The following is a 21,839-nucleotide window of genomic DNA, read 5'->3' as shown; positions in this document are numbered from 1 at the left end:
CTAATTATATACAAAAATTTTAACTTTTTCTTATTATGTACAAAAGAAGCCTCAATTTATCCCTCAAAACCTTTCGAAGTGGCCAAATACTATAGATAAACGATTTAGACACATTAAGAGAGGATTAAAACAAAATTGCGTATAATTGGACAACCAACAGCAGTGGTGCTAGAAAAAATGAATATTGTATCAATCGTCAGAACATCGATCGGTTTCTGCTTAATAACTTTTTTCTCAAGCGTCAGATCGTTTCGTGGTTTTCGAGACTTTGTTTCTTTGTTAAATTTCCTATAAAAGCCACGTAACGATTTATTTTTAAGAAGTAATGGGCGACTCCTGGAGAAATTATTTTGCAAAAGTTCATTTTCCCATACAAAATCCCATGTAAACTTTAAACAGTCGGCGCAAAAACATAGTTTCACCGATCGAGCTAAGATTTTCCACAGTTATTCTAGGACCCAAATGGTACCTAAAAAGTTACTCAGAGCTGGAATCTAATTTTTGTCCCACCCTAGTGCTCACCCAGGAGACCTGATCAGGTTGTACCAAACAACGATATTGTCGGTGATGGAGTACGGGTGTTTCTGTTTCCGCTCCGCTGCGAACATACACTTCATCAAACTGGAGAGAATCCAGTATCGTTGCTTGCGCATTGCCTTGGGTTGCATGCACTCGACCCATACGATGAGTCTCGAAGTGCTGGCGGGCGTTCTTCCGCTAAAAAATCGATTTTGGGAACTCTCATATCGATTGCTCATCCGATGCGACATTCTGACCGTTTTATGTCCTTGTACTTCGACTACATGGCACAGAGCATCAATCCATCTTCGTACAATCCCAACCGTGTCCGTTTCCTAGATACTTCTGCTTCTACTGTATTCTTCGTCACACCCATGATGGAAGAGATTCGTGGAATCCCGGACCATATACGCCCGCAGGTGATCCCCAATATATTTTATAATAAATTCCGAGAAGTCGACTGCGACAAAATGTTTTACACTGACGGATCAAATCTCTATGGGTCCACTGGCTTCGGTATCTTCAACAATACTATCACCACTTCATTCAAGCTCAATGATCCCGCTTCAGTTTACGTCGCAGAGTTAGCTGCAATTCAGTACACCCTTGGGATCATCGACACTCTGCCCACAGATCACTACTTCATCGTTTCGGACAGCCTCAGTTCTATCGAGGCTCTTCGTGCGGTGAAGCCTAATAAGCAATTCCCGTATTTTCTGTGGAAGATACAGGAGTCCTTGTGTACGTTATCTGAAAAATCTTATCAGATTACCTTTGTTTGGGTCCCCTCTCATTGTTCTATCCCGGGCAACGAAAAGGCCGACTCATTAGCAAAGGTGGGCGCATTAAATGGTGACATATACGAAAGACCAATCTGCTTCAACGAATTTTTTAGTATTTGTCGTCAGAGGACGCTCAACAGTTGGCAAACCTCGTGGAGCAATGGGGAACTTGGACGATGGCTACATTCTATTATCCCAAAGGTATCAACGAAGCCTTGGTTCGGGGGGATGGATGTGGGTCGGGATTTTATTCGCGTAATGTCCCGACTTATGTCCAATCACTACACCATGGATGCGCATTTGCGGCGTATTGGGCTTGCGGAGAGTAGTCTGTGCGCTTGTGACGAGGGCTATCACGACATTGAGCACGTTGTCTGGGTATGCGCCTGGTATTGTGACGCCAGGTCTCAGTTAAAGGAATCCCTTCGGGCCCGAGGTAGACCACCCAATGTACCAGTCCGAGATATGTTGGCAACTCGTGATTTCCCCTATATGTCCCTTATTTATACCTTCATAAAAATGATGGATATTCCCAATTTAACCCCTCTCTTTTATTTCTCGTTTTTAGAGTTTCCTCCTGCCTTGTGGAACCGATCACCTCCAGAGTGCCACTATGTAACCGCCGTCGCCCTTACCACTACGCCTGCATAGAAGGAAACTGAAGCGAGAGCGACTCGAGGTCCGATGACTTTTGAAGGATTCCCCGCGGGTCCGAAGAATACCTTCCGCCAATCCGGTACTCGACGACTTACTAGACTGAGGCGCAAATTTGTTTCGCTGATCCCCCTTCCCCCCCCCCCCCCCCCCCCCCCGTTCGAGCGAAAGTTGCAAGTTTTGCTCTTCTTTCCCTGTCTCTCCCCTGTCCTTGATACAACTGCTGCTACACTGATGCGGAAATAAGCCACCTTCTGAATATCTTGACCAAGCATAAGTTTTAGTTAAAAAATTCAAATTAGTATTCTGTATTTCTAGTTTTAAGATAGCTATAAGTTTTACTATTTATTGAAACTCTTGTCCTCCATCTTGTGAATAGAATTGAATCCCTAGTTTTAAGATTTCTGTGAAGTTTCTCATAAATATTTGTTCCCCCTTTTGTGTACTAAACTATATTGTTAGTTTTAAGATAACCGTAAAATATTTCGTAAAATACTATTACTCCCCTTTTTGTATATCAAAGTGAATCCCTTGTTTTAAATTTTTTCATAAAAAATCTTTTGGCCCTCTCTTGTATATTGAATCTTCTTTCTAGTCTTAAGATAGCTGTAAACTTTCTTTTCCTTTGTAAAAAAAATATTTCAACATTGTAACCTCCTAGTTTTAAGATATCCAAAATGTAAAAACAAAAGCATTTGGCACCGCCAAGCTAACGCATTTGTGCCTATCAAATAAACGAAATGAATAAAAAAATACTATATTTTGCTTTTGTCAAAATATAACGTTAAATTTGAACTAGAAGCTCAAGTATCATTCTTTAATTTGGCGTAAAGTAGCCCCCGTGGCGTAAAGTAACCCCCGATGACGGTAGTTGGCAAAAAAGTTTGCATCACATACCTATTAAAATTCGTTGTTTGAGCAATATTGTCGATAACCCTAACAATATGAGTATTTTCGGAATGGTCTTGACAAGTAGATGATGAAAATGGACAATTGGAACCTTTTTTGAAATCGAACTTCTTACTCAAGTTCTTTTACGAACTTGGTTCATAAAAAAGTGTTCGTTATTTCGAATTTAATTCGTAAAAAAAAGTTACGTAAAACGAATATTACGTGAAAAAAGAGCTCGTAAATGGAGGTTTCAGTGTATATTGAACCAACACAAAAAATTAGATCGGATGTTTTTATCTTACTCAGCACAGATTCCCATTATTGTACCATGAAGTGGATCAAAATGATACCTATAAAAAGACATTATTTGCATTTCAATCGACCGAATCTTCTCGGCCATTGAATTTTCGGTAATCTGTTTCAAGGGGGTGTCGCTGCTGTTGCCTATGTGATCCTTCGCACAGCACACTGTGCGGGTGATAAATCATAAAGATTGTCATTTACCTAGGTTTTTATATTCATAAGCGGCAATGATATGGAATAATTCGATTTTTGAGGGGAGGCAAAATCACCCTCTTAATTTAAAGTTTTCCAATGGAGGCTAATTTGCCAACGATGTGGTTATGACTTTAAAGGTAGTATATAGAGTAAAAAGCGCGATGTCGAATTTTCCTCTGTTGCTCGTTTTACTTGCTATCACTGCCGTTCTTGAGTTCACAAAACTGCAACATCTCTATACTCTACTCTCTTCACCAGCATCTCCAGCTCCATTTACAACAAGTAAATTGTTGTAAATCCAAACTGTTATTTTCCTCTTCTACTCCCTATTAAGTTTCCTGCCACAGTCGTGAAGTGTAACCAAAGTCTGAAAATACGAGTGTCGAGAAGAATGGGCGCAAAAAGTGCAGCAATGTCAAGTATCTACGCGGAAAACCTTCAACTATCGCTTGGTGGCTGCACAATGTACACCTAGTGAGAAGTTCACATATTAAAAAAAGTTTACACGTAATCTAAGTGGTTTGTGATGCAGATGGAAGCTTGGAAGAAATGCTTCGTTTGCTACATGTCACGGCGAAGCATCAGGATAGTCAGACACCTTGGAAACTGTTTTGCAGTTTAACCACTAGTTAGGAACAGAAAGTTTTCGCTGTTACATTTCCCACCCACTGTTTTCTACGTCGCTACGGTGTTAGAGATTTCAGAAGGTGGTTATCGTCATACAGCAATGCTACTGGTAGGATACAATTTTCGAAAAAAAACTTCACACAGCTAGATTTATGTGTAGCATTGCAGTTAAAAGGATTTGAGAATGCTTTTAGAGAGTGCCTTAGGAATGTTATTCAAATGAACTAAATACTGTGAAATTTGCTCACAACTAGGTGGAGTCATTAACGAACAAATTTTAGCTACAACACTATTGGATGAAGGCGATTGCAAAAACAAGCCAACTCCACTAAACCCTCTTGTACGTACCTTATTAATAACAAAATGCAGCGTAGGTCCCTTCGTTCTGCAGGTCAGCACGTAGTTTCCCGGCTGGGAGACGCAGTCCCGCACCAGGAAGTCGCCATCCTTCTGTACAATCTCCTCGGCCCGCTGTCGGGGAATCGGTCCGTGGTACCAGGCGTGTGATCGTAAATCTCTCGAATCCAGTGACAGTTCCCATTCCAGGGCTTTCTTCAGTGCGACAGCCTCATTGCCACCGTCGGGTGTTTCCTGTGGTAGTGGTGTTGTGTTTTTTTAATCCGTCGGACATTCAGCGACATTGGTTGAATGAAATAAAAAAAAGTGCCGGAACATTAAAAAAAATTTCCAGTGGGATGGAAATACGTGTGGGTTGTGGATGCAGAACCGTTGCTAGTACTCGATTAGGGAGCTTTCACCGAAAGCAAACTGTGTATGAACTGTAACTAATGTTCAACTCTATTCAATTTGGATGCCTTTTTTAGGATCGTTGAATAGACTGTTACTCGAATAGTTTTGAGAATGATGCAAGCCCATGACTGCTGTTTCGCATGTGGTTCCGGAGGGGTGCACAAATGTAGTATAAAAATGCTTAAATTTCAGTATCTGATTGGAATTTCACTACATTGAAGACCTGATTTTATCAACCCTCGATTTTATCAGCTTTTTGACCCGAATTTATTAGCCTCATATGAAAATTGATGGTTGGTAGTTTGATGGGCTCTAGCACACCCAGCGATGCCAACCTTCCAGTTTAACCTGGATTATTCCAGTTTTTTTTATAACATCTAGTCAAACAGACAATCGGAAAAATCTTCCAGTTTTTTTAAATTTGAGCCAGTTTTATCCAGTTTTTTAAATATTCATTTATTTAGTTTTTTTTCTCACAAATTGTAACTTGATTCATAGAATTTTCAAGCAAGCCATGGGATGATGCTGAGTGCCCCGGAATAAGATTTGAATCCACCGTAATCTGAACTCTTTTTATACCTTTTTAAAACTTGTGAGTAAAACGGTTTGGCAATGTACATTTTGATTCGAATTCAATTAAAAACTCAAACATAAACGTGGCCGTACATTGTGTCAAATATTCTGATGAACATTTGTTGAATTCTCAGCTAGTTGCATAGTGGTGTCTAAAGAAAGGTTTAAGCGCATCCTAAAGTTTAGCAAACGGTCTTAAAGTTAGGATTTTGTGGATGTATAGATTGAAACCTTCAAATCAGTAAAATTCGACTAACTTTTACAATTACATTCAAATTCGAATGCTTTAAAAAAAATTTAATTTGGACAATACCAAAAAACCGACTCAAATTTTTAGTAAAAGGTATGGAACATGCGTGTTTACTTAAAATTACGTTCATTGAATCGTTGACTTAAACATTACAAGGGTAAAGTAGATTTTTTTTCCGAGCATCCAGTTTTTTTCCAAGAAAGGTTCCAGTTTTTTTGAAAAAAATGTTGGCAACGCTGAGCACACCAACCAAGTTGATTTAGAGTAAATCCTTTCTTGAGCATATTTTTCTTATGGTTGAGATCCGAAACCTGCAATTTATTTTTCATTTTGATTTAAATTTTGCTTTGTCAGAACCCCTTAAGGAAATTTAGGCAAAATAATCAGGAAAGGTTATAGGGCTATATCTAGGGACAAATGAAGAATATTTTAAGAGTTTCGGTTTCATAAAAAAAGAAAAATATATGTCAATGTTCCCGTTTTATCAGCTCAAAATTCACCAAAGGGCTGATAAAAACGGGTCATTGCTCTATTTATTTTATTTCCGATTTTCGGTAGATACCATATATATTGCATAAAAAATAGAATTTAAATACTACCTGAACTGTTAAAGAAATCCTAATAACAAGATTAGTTATGGAATTTGCATTTTGATTTCGTCGCATCAGAATCCGACACTAACTTTGTGACAAGACTAAACTCCGGATTGACGGTAGCTCGAAAAATAAAAAAGACTTTTTCGGTTTTGAACGAACCTCTAATGCTACGTGATGTCCCGCAAGAAAAGGAGTTCTGATTAAGTCGATAAGAATTAATGAAATCGACGGTTTGGTTTAGCAGCTTGCTTAGGAGTTTGCTCAGAAACACAAATAGTGTTTTTGTTTTTCGAGCTAGCGTCAATCCGACGCAAACTGAAATCTGTCACTAAGTTATTGTTGGATTCTGATGAGACGAAATCGGAGTGCAAATTGCCATAACTAATTTATTTGCAGGTTTTGTGCCATATGGTTTTAAACAACTATCTCCTTGTTGGCGAAAAAATTGTTTTATCCTAAAAAACTTCTACTGTAAGGAGAAATCAACTAGATTTGTTCAAATAAATATCCAAAAGGTTTGAGGTCTAGTTGAATTTACAGCAACTTCTATCCATAGGATTGTTATAACAGTACGGTGTTTATGAATCCACAAAAGAGAGCGGTTCCTTCGTTTTCGACGAGGTACAAAAACATCATTCTGAGGTGCAACATGGTTTTCGCGATATCCCTCGTGATATGATCAACTTTGAAAGTATTCGGTTCTAGCGGTAACAAGTTCTCAACATCGGCAGACCCTGACGAAATTCCTTTCGTAGTAACAATAAAATGTGCAAGCGCGCCTTTGAAGTTAATTTTAAACTGATCTCCAGCCGCCCCTGTCGTCTCGGCTGCTTGTCCCGCATTACTGACCAAGTCGCCATTTCGTCCGGATACTGCTCACACTGCACCCAACGGAAGATTATTGTCTCGGGGTTTGCGAATTCCTCTTGAGTGAGTGGTCCGCCCAGTCGAGTCTCCCTTTTCACCGTTCGCTCTGGATTTTGTGCGTACCCAGTCAAAATAGGGCAGGTTGCTGGCTAACGGGGGGCTATTTGCCAACTCGGATGCGCTAATTACCCTTCAATTTGCCAGCAAGTTGCTAGCCATTAGGGGGCTATTTCAAATGCAACATTTGGGCGATTTTCCGCCGTAATTTTTTGCCGCCCTATCCGCCCTTAAATTGCCCCTAAATCGGAAGCGGAATGCGTCATTTAATCGCCCTTAATTGCCTAATATGAAAATTACAAATAATACTTATTTTCGGATTCATTATCTACTTACATAAACTTATCAGTATACTAGGTAATCACCACCAAAACTTACCACAATCTGACGTTCATTATGAGTTTAGGTCAGAGGTCTTGTTCTACTATACTTACACACGATTCCACAATTTCCCACATTCGTTGGCTAAATGAAATGCACTAGACAATTGCTTAAAGAAACAATGTTAAGCTAAAGCCAAACATGAACCGCCATGTTTGAAAAACGCGAAAAACAGCAAGTCCATTTCTGCCGCCAGAAAATTTGTGTAAGTATTGAAATTGCTTTTAAATCGCATTCGCAAACTGCATTTGTTCCTAGTGGCAATTAGCACAGGCGAATTGAGTCAAACGTCAAACTGTTTAAATCGCCTGACCATGTTCCAGGGTGGCCAGATCTACCGATTTATCGGCAGTCCTACCGATTTTGATCTTCCCTACCGATTCATAGACCACCAAGGCAAAACTACCTATATTTTGTTATCCCTACCGAAAACTACCGATTTTTATTGATTTTGAACACATCCTACTCAACATTTATTTTTTGGGTTGGATTTGGTCTGAGATCTGTGTTTTCAGTATTTTGCAATTCTATGTCAACACTACGTTTTTGGGATAACAACCCGGCCTACCGATAACTACCGATAAACTTTTAGTGACCCTATCGACATTAAGGAATTCTATCTGGCCACCCTGTCATGTTAGTCTGCATTTTTTTTGACCGGGAATGCGTCAGTTTTGAGAATTGCTTCCACCTCAAAAGTTGCGGTACAATGACCTCTCTGTGTACCAGACACGACATCAGCTCTTCGCGATGACTGAATCTGAATCCACGGTCCATTCATTTTCGGGCAAATCCAAATAGTCCTCACCACGGAACCAACGGCTACCTGAGGACAAACACGGTCCTTCCCCCACTTTGTTGCTACATCGGCGATGTTCTTCCTAGTTGATATCTAACGCCATTGCTACACCTCCGACTTGAACAAAATCTCGTCCACTCGGCAAGCAACGAACTGGTGAGACCTTCGATGATCCGAATTTATCCAAGCCACCACCGTCTTAGAATCGCACCATAACACTGTCTTTTCGACTACCAGCTAGTGCCCAGTGAGGATGATTTTCATCTCCGATTATTGCTGCCATCAACTCCAACCTTGGAATGGAGTGTGACTTCAGTGGAGCTACGTTGGATTTCCCATCGACTAACGCAACAGAATCTTTCACCGAATTTTGAGGAAAGTAGCAGCGTGGAATGCTAATCTGGTCCATATGACAGAAAAAATTCGTCCACCACATCCACTTCCCAAGTAACTTTTCCGGGATCAGCCGATCCCATGCCGCCTTCGCCAGCGTCGTTGTAAATGTGAAGACATCGTCGACCGGTTTCCATCTTCATCTCGAGCACGCGTTCGGTTGAGCCGTTCTTGTTCAGCTGGAGACATTTTTCCGTGACTGTGTCGCTTCGCAGTTCCACAGAATCTACCGAGAGAGCTGATCAGTTTGACTTCGTTTACCAGCTTCACCGCTTCATCAACGTTGGCAGCACTGTCCAAGTAGTCATCCACGTAGTGCTTTCAGATAATTGGGTCGGTTGTAGCTGGATATTGTTTTGTATGCTCCTTGGCGTTTAGATTCTTCACGAATTGTGCTGAACACGGTGAACAAGTCGCACCAAACGTAGCGACGTCCGTCAAATATACATCGGGGGCTTGTGTAGGATCATTACACCTGAATTTGGTGAAACATCTCCTTCAGATCCGCGTACAGAGTGACCCGTTTCTCCCGGAATCCATATAGAACATTTAGTAGCGTATTTAGCAGATTTGGTCCTTCCAACAGCATCGTGTTGAGTGCGACTCCATCCATTATGGCCACAGCATCGCAGAAGATACAAACTTTGGACGGCTTCTTGGGATTGATGACCACCTAAAAACAAGTACCACACACGCTGTGGATCCGAATCGTCGAGCTCCTTCCGGGTCGCTTTGTGTATATACCCTTTCACCTGACACTCAGAAAGCTATCTCCTCACACTTTCGCCGATGAACGAATCATTCTGCATACGCCTTTTCAAGCACTGTAGTCGCCAAACTACCATCTGGTAGCTGTTCGAGAAATCGAACTAATTGTACTTCCAGAGAAGCCCAGTCTCGAATCTCGACAAATATTTTTTTCTTTAGCTTCTGACGTCTTCACGTTCGCTGTCCACTGTAGGTACAATCGTTGCGGATCTCCTACAACCCAAGCTCCCTTACTAACACCGTCAATCAGTGTTTTCTCCGAGCCGTCGTCCCAGTAAGCATACAGCGGTATAAATCGATTATTCCTATAGAGACCACTGGAATAATAGGAAATAGAGTCGCCTTTCCAACGAAATGATGGTTGGTGCTTTGGAATTACTTGGCTTAGCTTCTTGATTGGACCCGTTCATCGTCAAAGTCTTCCGAGTCTCAAGCCTCTCGAGCTGTAGGCGAGCCCTTTTTGCTCCAGCAGATCTCGTTTCTGCTTTGCTGTAAGCCGGAATCTGTGCCAACGGTATCTGACAGTTTCGGAATGTGAACGGTCGGTCTATCGATGCAATGCTGTCGTCGAATCGCATTGACAACAGCTTACCATCCGATCCGTATCAGGTTCGCTGCACAGGTCACCATGTGCTTCCCCGATGCGGGACCTTCTTGTGCTATTCGGCGTAGCTTCATAGTTATATCAGGCGATCTTTTAGTTTGTTGGGGTGGTTTGAATCAGCTTGTTAGTAGATCAAAGCTAAAATAATGTTTTATTGAATTGAATTGTTGTTCAATTGTACTAATTTGCGCTTACATTACTTGGTGTTTCACTTATTTTCCTCTTCTTCAGTAACAGATTACTACAGAGTCTGACTTGTCTATGATAGCGGACTGCGATAATAGGTTAAGTTTTAGTCACATTAGTTTTATATATAACTAGCTAATACCCATCGCGCGTTGCTGCGATTTTCAACGAAATAGGAGGAAAACACAGTTTGTTCCAAAGCGCCATCTGGCGGGCAGATAATCTCCAACTAATAGCACACAAACACGCCCCATAACAAATGAAAACTGTGTATAATTTTTTACGGAAATCGGTTAAGCCGTTCGGGAGTCTATAAATCATATACATACAAACTTTGACTTTTATATATATAGATAGATAGATAGATAGATAGATAGATAGATAGATAGATAGATAGATAGATAGATAGATTTGCCGTACTAAACGCTTGCTTCAAAGTATCAGTAGAATAGAGTTGGGTGAAGTAGGTCAGTTTTCTTTGGCGAGCTCGTACCATGGTGTTTTTGCATTGATTTTGACAAACAAGCACGTGTTGGAAAGGTTATACAACTGGCAACGTTTTGGCAATAATAGATTTATAACTGGCTAAATATTTTTCAAGCTAAATCAAATAAGGCAAAGGTACTTTTTCTGATGTTCTTTAAATCTGGGGGTGAGATAGGTCACTATATTCAAGGCTAAATTAAACAATGTACACGCCTAGAAAACCACCGGATCAACTTTTATTTGAAGAGTAATAATACTGCAGATTATTTAAAAATTAAATTGACGTCATTAAGGTAAGAAAATGAAAAGTGGCAAATGATGTGAAAAATCATGAAACCGCGAATGGAAATATTGAAAAAACATGTTGTTTCGGCAGAGCGCTAGGCTTCGTACTTGCGAATGACTTCTTCGGTGTTCTCCCCGTCGCCAGAGTGTGGAATTGAAGTTGTTCATTCCGACTCACGTGGTTGCTTAGCTGGGAGACGATCAGTAGTGCCCGCAAACAGTTGACCTATAGTTCCCCCAAGCGTATGTTTCATGTTGATGTCCGTATTTTTTCAAAAACAAAAATATGGTAAAACCAACATAAAAATCGTGTTCAGCATTAATTTTTACGTAAGAAAAAATCCACTTGGCATTTTTCCATTGATTAAATGTTCTATACTGAGGACGAAAGACAATGCCTTTTCACGGAGTTCCACGCAAAAATATAAGCGTCGCCGTAACTAATACAACTGATCCACGGTAACAGCCAAAATGACAGTCGTAACCGATGTTCTCTACCGTGTATCTAATTCACACAAGATGAGCGACCTCTGCGATAACATAGCAAAGTTAATGCCCTATACCTATTTGACCCCATTCTACTCTAATAATAATAATTTACTTGAATACCAGGTTAGGTTTAATTTATCTACCTGTGCTGGAAAGTTGTGTTTTAAATACAAAGGCATTCCAACAAATTCACCGTAATTAAACTTACTGCCGTACTACTTGTTTACTTTCAACCGTATTAACTTTTTACACTATCGAGCCACTTAACCTCTATCTTTTTTATTTAAGCTATCTATCCTTTCGCTACTATCGCTTTAAGAGCCGATTTTTTCACCCTCACTTTGCGCTTAAACTAGGTTTAAACGTACTGGTGAACCTGGTTTAAAAGTTAAGCGAGGGTGAAGAAATCGGCCCTAAGTCTTTTATCTTGTTTGTTTTTATTTTCTTCCTTCACCTAGGTGCCAATTAAGACAGATTGACCTGAGTCTATTCACTGCACCATGGGCCACAAATCGATTTTTTTGGTCGAAAATCCAGAACTTATAAACCGTTAGTACTAGACTTTCAGTGTCTTTGGAACAAATTCTCTACAATAAGTGCTCTTCATTTTAGGGGAAACAAAATTAGGGTGGCTCTCTCGATTTTTGAAATAAAAAAATTATCTCCTGAATGAAAAAAGATAGGAGAATATGATCTTCCAAAAAAATGTAGAGAAAACAATTTTGAGTAACTTTACTGAAAACGTCGAAACTGTATCTTCAGCGGTTTATAGTTTACAGCGATTTCCCTTGTTCCGTTTAGGGTGGCTCTTAAAAAATCAGTTTTTTTAATATAACTTTTTTGAAGTTGATTTCTCGTGAATGTCGACTTCAGACAAAAGTTAGGCCTTACAAATGCGCACATTTTTTCTGCAGAGACTAACTCATTAACTTTTATATAAACAGAGTTATTGACGTTTTTATTCTCAAAATTCGACATTTTCTAAGCTAAATAACTCCGAAGGTGGCAAAAAGTGGCAATCAATGTTATGACCATCTGATAGTACTTTAAAAACACTATAAAATAAGGGGTTCATGGTTTGTCTCCTAGCTACTGTTCATGTGAAATGTTTGCTTATAAACTCCCTCTGTTATAGAGAATGTATGCAGTATTCAAATTCGTACTTAAAATATATATTTATCATACATAGTCGCCGTTCTTATATACACACATCCGGATCTCTGATGCAAATCGGTACACTCGGAAGATGTTATTCTAAACTTGTTTCGTGGAGTGAAATTGTACATAAAACATGTGGTTTTCGGACTACGGTTTATAAAATGAATGTTTGGAGTATTTGCATGGCATACGTTTTATTCGCATGGCAAAAAAGAAATTATTATGAATATATTACAATATATTGAAAGCTCAGGTTTACCGTAAAGGAGCACCCTTTGTTTAGCATTAATGGTTTATTTGTCTTTTATTAATTATATTACCTCCTCTGCTTCAGCTCACTGTAATTTAGCCTAATAGTTTCCCAAAATACCATTTTTTGCCTTTGGAAATTAACAAAAAAAATCCACGTGAATGTACGTTGGGGGACAAGCTGTTCAGCTCTCATTAATAGTATTTTTTATTATTATCCAACGGATAGATTGGCAGTCTCCCCCTTCGAAGTTATTTTCCAAACGCGGCAAAAAAAACTTTATCAATGATATCAATATAAATTGCTTATTTTCGGAAGTTATTCGAGCTGTCAACTGTGGGTACTTTTTTGCTCCTAACAATGAGTAATTCTAATCCATTTCATAATAACTCGATGAAGTTATGCCAATATATATATATATATATATATATATATATATATATATATATATATATATATATATATATATATATATATATATATATATATATATATATATATATATATATATATATATATATATATATATATATATATATATATATATATATATATATATATATATATATATATATATATATATATATATATATATATATATATATATATATATATATATATATATATATATATATATATATATATATATATATATATATATATATATATATATATATATATATATATATATATATATATATATATATATATATATATATATATATATATATATATATATATATATATATATATATATATATTGATGCTCATAATGAATTACTTCAAGCGAGATAACCTACTTATTAAAGACGGCAGTTCGGACTATTTTAGGATGGTGCAAATATGCGATAATTCAACAATTTAAACTGCCATGGAAGATTCAGGGATTCTGTCAAGTGACAGTTTTTATGCTGATTTTAGGCTTTAGGATAGAGATTCTATCAGGATTCTTATACTTTTAACCGAAAGAAATAATGTAAAACTGGTGTTGTACAATTTTTTTAAATTAAAAAAAAAACTATTTTCAGTATTTCTCATTCTGGGACGATTTTCATTAATGGGTATTTTTTACGCATTTCGTTGTAAGTTTTCCACGAGAAATAATAGGTAAAACGTAATTAGGTTGACGTTCAAGCTCTTTACCCATTAAGTGCGTTATTCCACTTTTATTCAGTGTAGAAATTGTTGAAACGCAGAGAAAAAAATTTACCACTGAAAAAATTAATATAGTAGTTTTTTAAACTAATAAGTTGATCTCCAAAGAAAAAATAGGCATTTATCAGAACAAAATTTCAAATTTTTTGGAAAATTTACTTCAAAAGTATTTTATTGAAACACTATTTTTTTAAAGGTCAGGCCAAACCAAATAATTGAAAATGCCGTAAAATAAAAGCCTCTGACGATAGGTAAGGAATTGAGTAACAAAGTTTTAATTTTAAGTAGGGCTTTATACTTCTATTGTTATTGTTCAGGAGAACTTATTTTCATTCCAAAAATCAAGGAGACCACCCAGTTTTTTACACCGAAATGAAGCGCACTTATGGTGAAGAAATTCTTCTGAAGACACTGAATGTCTAGCACTTACGGGATATAAGAACTGGATTTTCAACAAAATATCGATTTTTGGCCCATGGAACAGAGGTAGTTTATAAGCAAACATTTCACATGAACAGTAGCTAGGAGACAAACCATGTACCCCTTATTTTGTAGTGCTTTTAAAGTACTATCTGATGGTCATTACATTGATTGCCACTTTTTGCCACCTTCGGAGTTATTTAGCTTAGAAAATGTCGAATTTTGAGAATAAAATCGTCAATAACTCTGTTTATATAAAAGTTAATAAGTTGGTCTCTGAAGAAGAAATGTGCGCATTTGTAAGAGCTAACTTTTGTCTGAAGTCGACATTCACGAGAAATCAACTTCAAAAAAGTTATATTAAAAAAACTGAATTTTTAAGAGCCACCCTAAACGGAACAAGGGAAATCGCTGTAAAATAAAAACCATTGAAGATAGAGTTTCGACGTTTTCAGTAAAGTTACTCAAAATTGCTTTCTCTACATTTCTTTGGAAGATCATATTCTCCTATCTTTTTTCATTCAGGAGATAATTTTTTTATTTCAAAAATCGAGAGAGCCATCCTAATTTTGTTTCCCCTAAAATGAAGAGCACTTATTGTAGAGAATTTGTTCCAAAGACACTGAAAGTCTAGTACTAACAATTTATAAGTTCTGGATTTTCGACCAAAAAAATCGATTTGTGGCCCATGGTGCACTGGCGTGTTGCAAGATCCATCGTTCTATGGCTGTAGTGGCGAACGATCTAGTTGGGCTGTTTACAACAGATGGATTGAAATAGAGGACTTCCACGAAAAAACGATCCAGTTGGGCTGTTTACAACAGATGGATTGAAGTAGAGGACTTCCACGAAAAACCGGCCGACCGTAAAATATGTACATCGTTTATTCGAACGAAACTTTGCAGTTGTGTTTGGTTTATGAATCTCCATGGTTTTCTTTGGCAATTGCAATAGTTTGATACAAGAGCATTTTTTCAAAGGAACGTAGATGTTTCTGCATGCATTATTTAAAAAAATTGCTGTATTTTAAACAGCAAAACTATCTGAGAACGAGTCACATGGAATGTGAAAATGAAATGTAAAAAATCTAATGTTTGTCATTTTTTTGTATTTGAATAGGCGTTCAAAGTTATATTTCCTATTCATCCAGTCACACAGTGGCCGGAGACCGGACAAAACCTATGTTTCAAATATCGATAATTTTTATTTTTCCTGGGTTTTTTTTTTTTTCTTTTTTTTTTTTTTTAATAGCCCGCCTCTTACCCCCACACCAAAAAGCTCACAAACGGAGCCCCCTGGTAGTGGACACATCAGTTCTCAGCGTACAAAAAAAAAAGGTCAGCACAACAAAACAAAGTTACGAATCGCGGAAACGCTGAGAACAAAAAAAAACAATACGAGACCGACAAAACACAAAATTTGACAAGAAGCTACGGCGAGTACCCAGCGGAAAAGAATCCTTTTAAGGGTCCCATCGTAGCTTTGCAGGAAGCTCATAATAATTTAAATTTATTTATTACTTATTGCTATAAAAAATGCATTTATCAATTGTTTTTATTTAAAAAATGTTAATCAATTATAGCTAAAGGAATAAGCTCGATTGGTGGTGAACGAAGTTTATATTAAAAATTCTCCTATTTTATTTTTTAAAATTAGTTTCAATTTTGCTTGGAAACGAGTGCGACATGTTATTTGCTTTAAATCCGTAGGAAGCTGGTTGAATAGCTTAGGTCCGATGAAAGAAATGCGTCTTTGACCAAGGTTCGTGGATACTCTGGAGTATAATAAATGATTGGCTTGTCTGGTGCTGTGAGCTCGAATTCCTGTCGTAAATTCTAGATTATTATGAGCAATAGTATTATGCAAAGCATTGTGGATGTACATTATTGTTTGGTAGTTAGTCAACCCAAGCAAAGGTAAAATGTTATGGGCATTATTATTGTATAACAAAATAGTAGGGTACATAAATGGTTTTTTATAAATAATTTTAAGACATCTGTTTTGAAGCGTTTGTAGCTTTTTCAGATTCGAAATACTGGCACGGCCCCACACAGATACAAGGTAGTTCAGCAATGAGTGGATGTGCGCATAATAAAATTTTAGAAGTACATGCTGGGGAACAAAAGAGCATACTTTACGCATAGCCCCACATAACGATGCAACTTTTCTCTCTATAGATGTTATATGCTCAATCCAGGAGAGTGTGGGGTCTAAGTGAAGTCCTAAATATTTGAAGCAGTTAGTTTCTTGAATTACAGACTGTCCCATTCTTGGGTCTGGATGCACGCCTATAGCTCTTCTAGATGAACGAAACAGCATATATTTAGTTTTTGATAGGTTCAAGGGTTTTTTATGTATTGAATGACATATTCTCCACATTTTGTGAGATCTGAATGAGAATTGGATTTTTAATAGCAATTTAAACATCGTTGTATCAGACAATTCTAATGAAATTCATTTTCTAAATCACAGTATCTATGTTCACTTCAAAAACCTGCTACTCTTTCAATTTTAATCCGATTTGAGCACAACTAGTTTTATTTTAAAGGGCATTTAAAGAATTTTGTTGATCACTTCAACATGTTTGCCAAATTTGATTCTAAAAATGTAATATTATTGCAAATATATTTTAAGTGGTTTGATAACAACTTCTTTTTTCACAAATGTATTCTGTACAATTAGGCGAAACAGTTCGGAACGGTCACTTATTATACATTCATCTCTACTTTTCGAATTTCAAGGTCTCGTTTCGCCCCTTTTTGCCTGGGGTTTAAAATCGACATTTTAAAATGTTTGCTGACATGGAGGAGCATGGGGATAAGTGCAAAATAACAACTAAATAAAACGTTAACAAACACTTTTTGTAGAGATTGAAAGAAGTTTTATCCAATTATTATGTTGCTAAAAAACATTTTTCATAAAAATGATATTATGCTTATAAGAAAGGTTCGATAGCACTGTATGGGAAAATTTATTTCACCTTTTATAACTTTTGACATTAAAAATGAGCTCACCACACCAAAATGACCTTAATATGTAATTTTCAGGAAGATTGGGCAACATTTTTGGTTTCGTCCGACTTTTATTCGAAAACCGGTCACTGTGAGTCAGTTTGATTTACTAACAGATTGATTTCGAACTCATTTAGAATGCTAAGATGGCCCCTAAGGTCTCCAACAAAGAACTGTTTAGTTCTTTTCGGTCTTAGTGCGCTTTTCTCAGCTTCCATTTGCACAAATAAATGTAAAGGTAATCAACTCAGCATTGCATCTAGTGCTTTAGACGGCGTACTACGAATTGATCCTGTGATAGAAATCGTAGCAAATCTTTGTAATTTTTCTAGTTTTTTTCTGTGCGTACCTAACTTTAGTTTTTGGCCACCAAACTAAGCTCGCATAAGTTATTCTAGGTCTTACTATAGATCTCTAATGCATCATTTTAGGTTTCATCCCCCATTTTTTTCCAAAGGTTGTTTTACTTATCCATAAGGCACTAGTAGCTTTACTTATAATTTGATCCATATGTAGATTCCAATTGAGCTTGCTATCAATGATCACTCCTAGATATTTTACCTTCAATGAAAGGGCCAATTTTGTTCCTTCTAAATATAGGTCAGGTATTTTAAATTTTCTGTTGCGAGTAAATGGAATAACCGTGGTCTTATCAGGGTTTATGGATAGCCCCTCATCTTTGCACCACGCTGCAGTTAAATTCAGAGCATATTGTAATCTATCTCTGATTACTTGTTCATATTTCCCACGAACAATAATCACTATGTCGTCTGCAAAACCAACTATTTCAAATCCGTTTGCCTCCAGTTATGTTGTGATACTAGTCCATCAACTATCAACGACCACAGTTTAGCTTTCCTTATTTCTTTGTTATACAACGTGAGTGCCTTTCTATATTCAGCCCACTGTAAACTCTGTATTGTTGTTTTCTTTGCTTGATTCAACATTTTACGAGCATGTTTCCTCAAGTTTTCTAATCTTTTATTCCACCAAGGTAGGTTGAATAATATTTGGATTTTCGTATAACTTTCAAATGGTTTATCGCCTTGATGTCAACAGGAAAGTTACATGAAATTTTAATGGCCTTTTAAAAAACTTATTGCTGTTGATGGAGAAACACGAATAACTTGTGAAAAGGTCGTAATAAAACAAAATAATTGTTTTGTTAAAACAAAATTCAAAATATCTCCAGAATAGCAATATTTCAGAAAATTTTTTGTTATGAGCATTTTGATTTGAAATGGCGTTTAGAATCACATTCAAAAAGAACATATTTCTTTTTTTAACTTCTATATAAATGAATTATAAAAATATGTCAACAGTAGTTGTTCGGAAAGCTTTTTTATTTGTAGCTTGCCCATAATCCAAGTACACTGAAAAAGTTTCTTTTACATCTTTAAAACGATAAACATACTATTGCTGACATTTTATGATGGGGGAACGCGAATAACTTTTAAAAAGGGCATAATTACACGAATTCTTTTTTTTGTTGGAGCAAAATTCCAAATATCTCGACAACCATCGCATTTTGGAAGATTTCAGTTGAATGCATTTTGATTTAAATTTAGAACACTTAGAATCATATACTGTAAAAAAATTATAGTTTTGGATGTTAATAATTTGTAAAACATGTATAAAGTTATCGTTAGAAAAACTTTTTTATCGATTAGTCCTCCATCGTGTAATTACATTCAAAATGTTTCTTGTTTTAGTTGGTGAAATATAATAAAATTAAAATATGGGTATGTTGACATTTAAATTTTATACATAAATTTTTGTTTTTGTGAAAAATGAGATAGCATTTTTTTCAGTGTATATATGTTTCATGCAGAAGAATTCATTCCCTGTAACTCGTTATCAGTTAGTTTTGTTGTATAAAATTCGGTAATCGAACTTTTTTTTCGATCACGATTTTAAAGATTTTCGGACGGATCTTCGTGGAATACCTCGGTAGGCTTTTCAGCTGGAACCAGTCAAGTTTGAGAACTTAACCTGAAACCACGAGCAATTCAACCTGTTTATGGTTCCTATAGGGCGTAATATAGGGCTTTCTACCATCTCACAGTGTTTTAAAACGTCGTTTTCGTGCTCAAAATTAATAGCGTCTAAACCGTTGACATTAGAAATATAGCTTGTTCGAAGAAGTTGTTGTTCTTACGATTGCGCATCCACAGGAGTATACCGTTCAGTGATTAATTCACCTATAAGTGAGTCTTCAGCAATTTCTTTTGTAGTAATATTTGCTACAACTTTGCCGAAGACACAAAGTCTCTATCTTAATTAGTTCAGATAATAAATTTCGTATATCACTTATAGGTGAATTAATCACTGAACGGTATACTCCTGTGGATGCGCAATCATAAGAACAATAACTTCTCCAATAACTATAACTCTAAAACGCTAATAATTTTGAGCACGAAAACGACGTTTTAAAACACTGTGCACCTGTCTTAGTTTTATATTTAATATTGGGTAATTCACCATCGCTTTATGTGCTTACGAATATTTCAGTTATTTGTAACGAAGTTAGTAGTAAGTTAGTAATAGTGGATACCCCTCTGCTCTATTGACATGTAGTTTTTAAAATCTATCGAATACTTTGTACTTAATAAAATGAAAACTCGTCCAGTTTTTGAGCTGTATGCCTGCTTAAAAAAGGTATTTTATATAAAAAATTCATCTGCACAACTAAGTTTAAGTCAATAATAGTTTCCATGGATTCTTTAATCATAGCTATCTTCTGATGCTATGTTTTCCCCAATCTACTTTAGCAACGGCCAATGCATATTTTTATTTCTATAACAATATTTACTTACCATATCTAACAGATCGCCCAGACTCTTGCTTTGTTTGGCGTTACTGACCGTCAAGCACTCATAGCTGCTGAAATGAAATTAGAACAAAGAAGAAAGAACAAAATTTAATTAAAAATCCCATCCTTATTAGCTTTCTTTGAACGCTTTGTAGAGGTTCTGATAGAAAAAAAAATCAAAAGAATCGACCAGGCGGTAGTATATTTAACTGTATGTGAATAAAAATTCTTCATCGGAATGGTGCACGTCGTACGGTTAGCATCGGGACGGCGCGCCGGTCCTAATAGCCTTTGTGGGGATAATATATTTCTTGTCATTCAATTCAGCCATTCATTCAATTTATGCTCTTTTCTTCGATCTTGAATCCAATTGTAAACAAGGGAAACGATCGATAGGATGAACATTGACTGTTAAATGTAATTCAATCTGCAGAAGAATAATTTTTGCGTTTTCCTTCGGTGCACAGTTTAGACGGCATCTGAGGCAGCTATCGCTGACGGCTAGCTTTCCAATACCTACTATTGTGTTCGTAAGCTTTTGATTGAGGAAAAATAATAAAATGTCGGCAGGGAAGTGGGTAGATGGAAAAACAATTCCGTCTGGAATGTATGGCTGTCGCTAGAGGACAAATTCTCACAGTTTTATTACTTCCTGGAGTTTGTGTAAGTGCGCTATTAGATGATAGCATTCATCACTGGGGGTGGCAAGCCGGAATCCTGTTTGGTTGATTTTTTGACTTGAGATTTTTTTTGTTTTCAAAAAAAAAAAACAAAAGTTCATAAGGTGTTATTCTCATTGGCTTCACCGTTATTGAAAATCACGTTTGAATTAGTGTATTCGAACCCATTACTTTCACCGACCAACTGTAAGTAACACTTCAATACAAAGCCGGTAAAAATCAATTAATTCGTCACACCTCCAAAAAGCAGCGGATGTGGTCGAATAAGTCAACAGAATCGGAAAAAAGCTTTCGCAATATCACCGCCATTATCTGCCCTCCCCCTCACATTCAATAATGACGACATCCATTGGCGAAGAAAGGGAGCTTTCAATGTTTGTTTGTCCATCAGCAGTTTGTTGCCATTGCTCGAAACTGCGCTAAAATGGGGAATTGAATTTCACAATAGGTGGGAAAATGGGCGGACGGGAGGTAGGATGAATTATTGTGTTTGACTCCAGTAAAAGTTGTAAACCAACACGTGTTGCTATCAAGGGAATATATATATAAACAGTGTACACAACCAATGGGAAATCATGTTCGTTCAAAGGACTTCTGGCAGATTATAATCGGCTTGTCTGATGTGACAATATTTTGAAAATTTTAGCGGTTTTAAAGTGAAATTTAACTAGAAAATCGCTTAAAATGCACGATGTAAATTGTTGAAAGTTTGAGAATAATACAAATATTTAAATCAGAAATCCTAATAAAGATTAATTGAAATATGAATTTCTTAAGAAAATTAGTTAGCATTCTCGACAATGGCAAAACACCTGAAAGTTAAATTGTTGCAAAACAAATCAATCAGTGTGCAACGCCAAATGAGCTAAGTTTCGAAAGGAAAATCGAACCTAGTTGC

The 21,839-nt window shown here is 36.8% G+C and overlaps 1 protein-coding gene across 1 annotated transcript in view; it reads right to left on the bottom strand.

The window, feature by feature from the left end:
- Positions 1-21,839, bottom strand: part of LOC131678395 (breast cancer anti-estrogen resistance protein 3 homolog) — a 109,860-nt gene that overhangs the window by 33,840 nt on the left and 54,181 nt on the right. Inside the window, exons 4-5 of the mRNA XM_058958541.1 lie at positions 20,266-20,329; positions 4,320-4,562 (exon numbers count right to left, since the gene is read on the bottom strand). Coding sequence (XP_058814524.1) covers positions 4,320-4,562; positions 20,266-20,329 — 307 coding nt within the window. The remainder of the gene's footprint in view (positions 1-4,319; positions 4,563-20,265; positions 20,330-21,839) is intronic.

This window comes from Topomyia yanbarensis, chromosome 2 (assembly GCF_030247195.1).
Source record: "Topomyia yanbarensis strain Yona2022 chromosome 2, ASM3024719v1, whole genome shotgun sequence".
Lineage (NCBI taxonomy): Eukaryota > Metazoa > Arthropoda > Insecta > Diptera > Culicidae > Topomyia > Topomyia yanbarensis.
The sequence above is the reverse complement of the archived record's forward strand: the minus strand, read 5'-3'. Positions and strand labels throughout refer to the sequence as shown.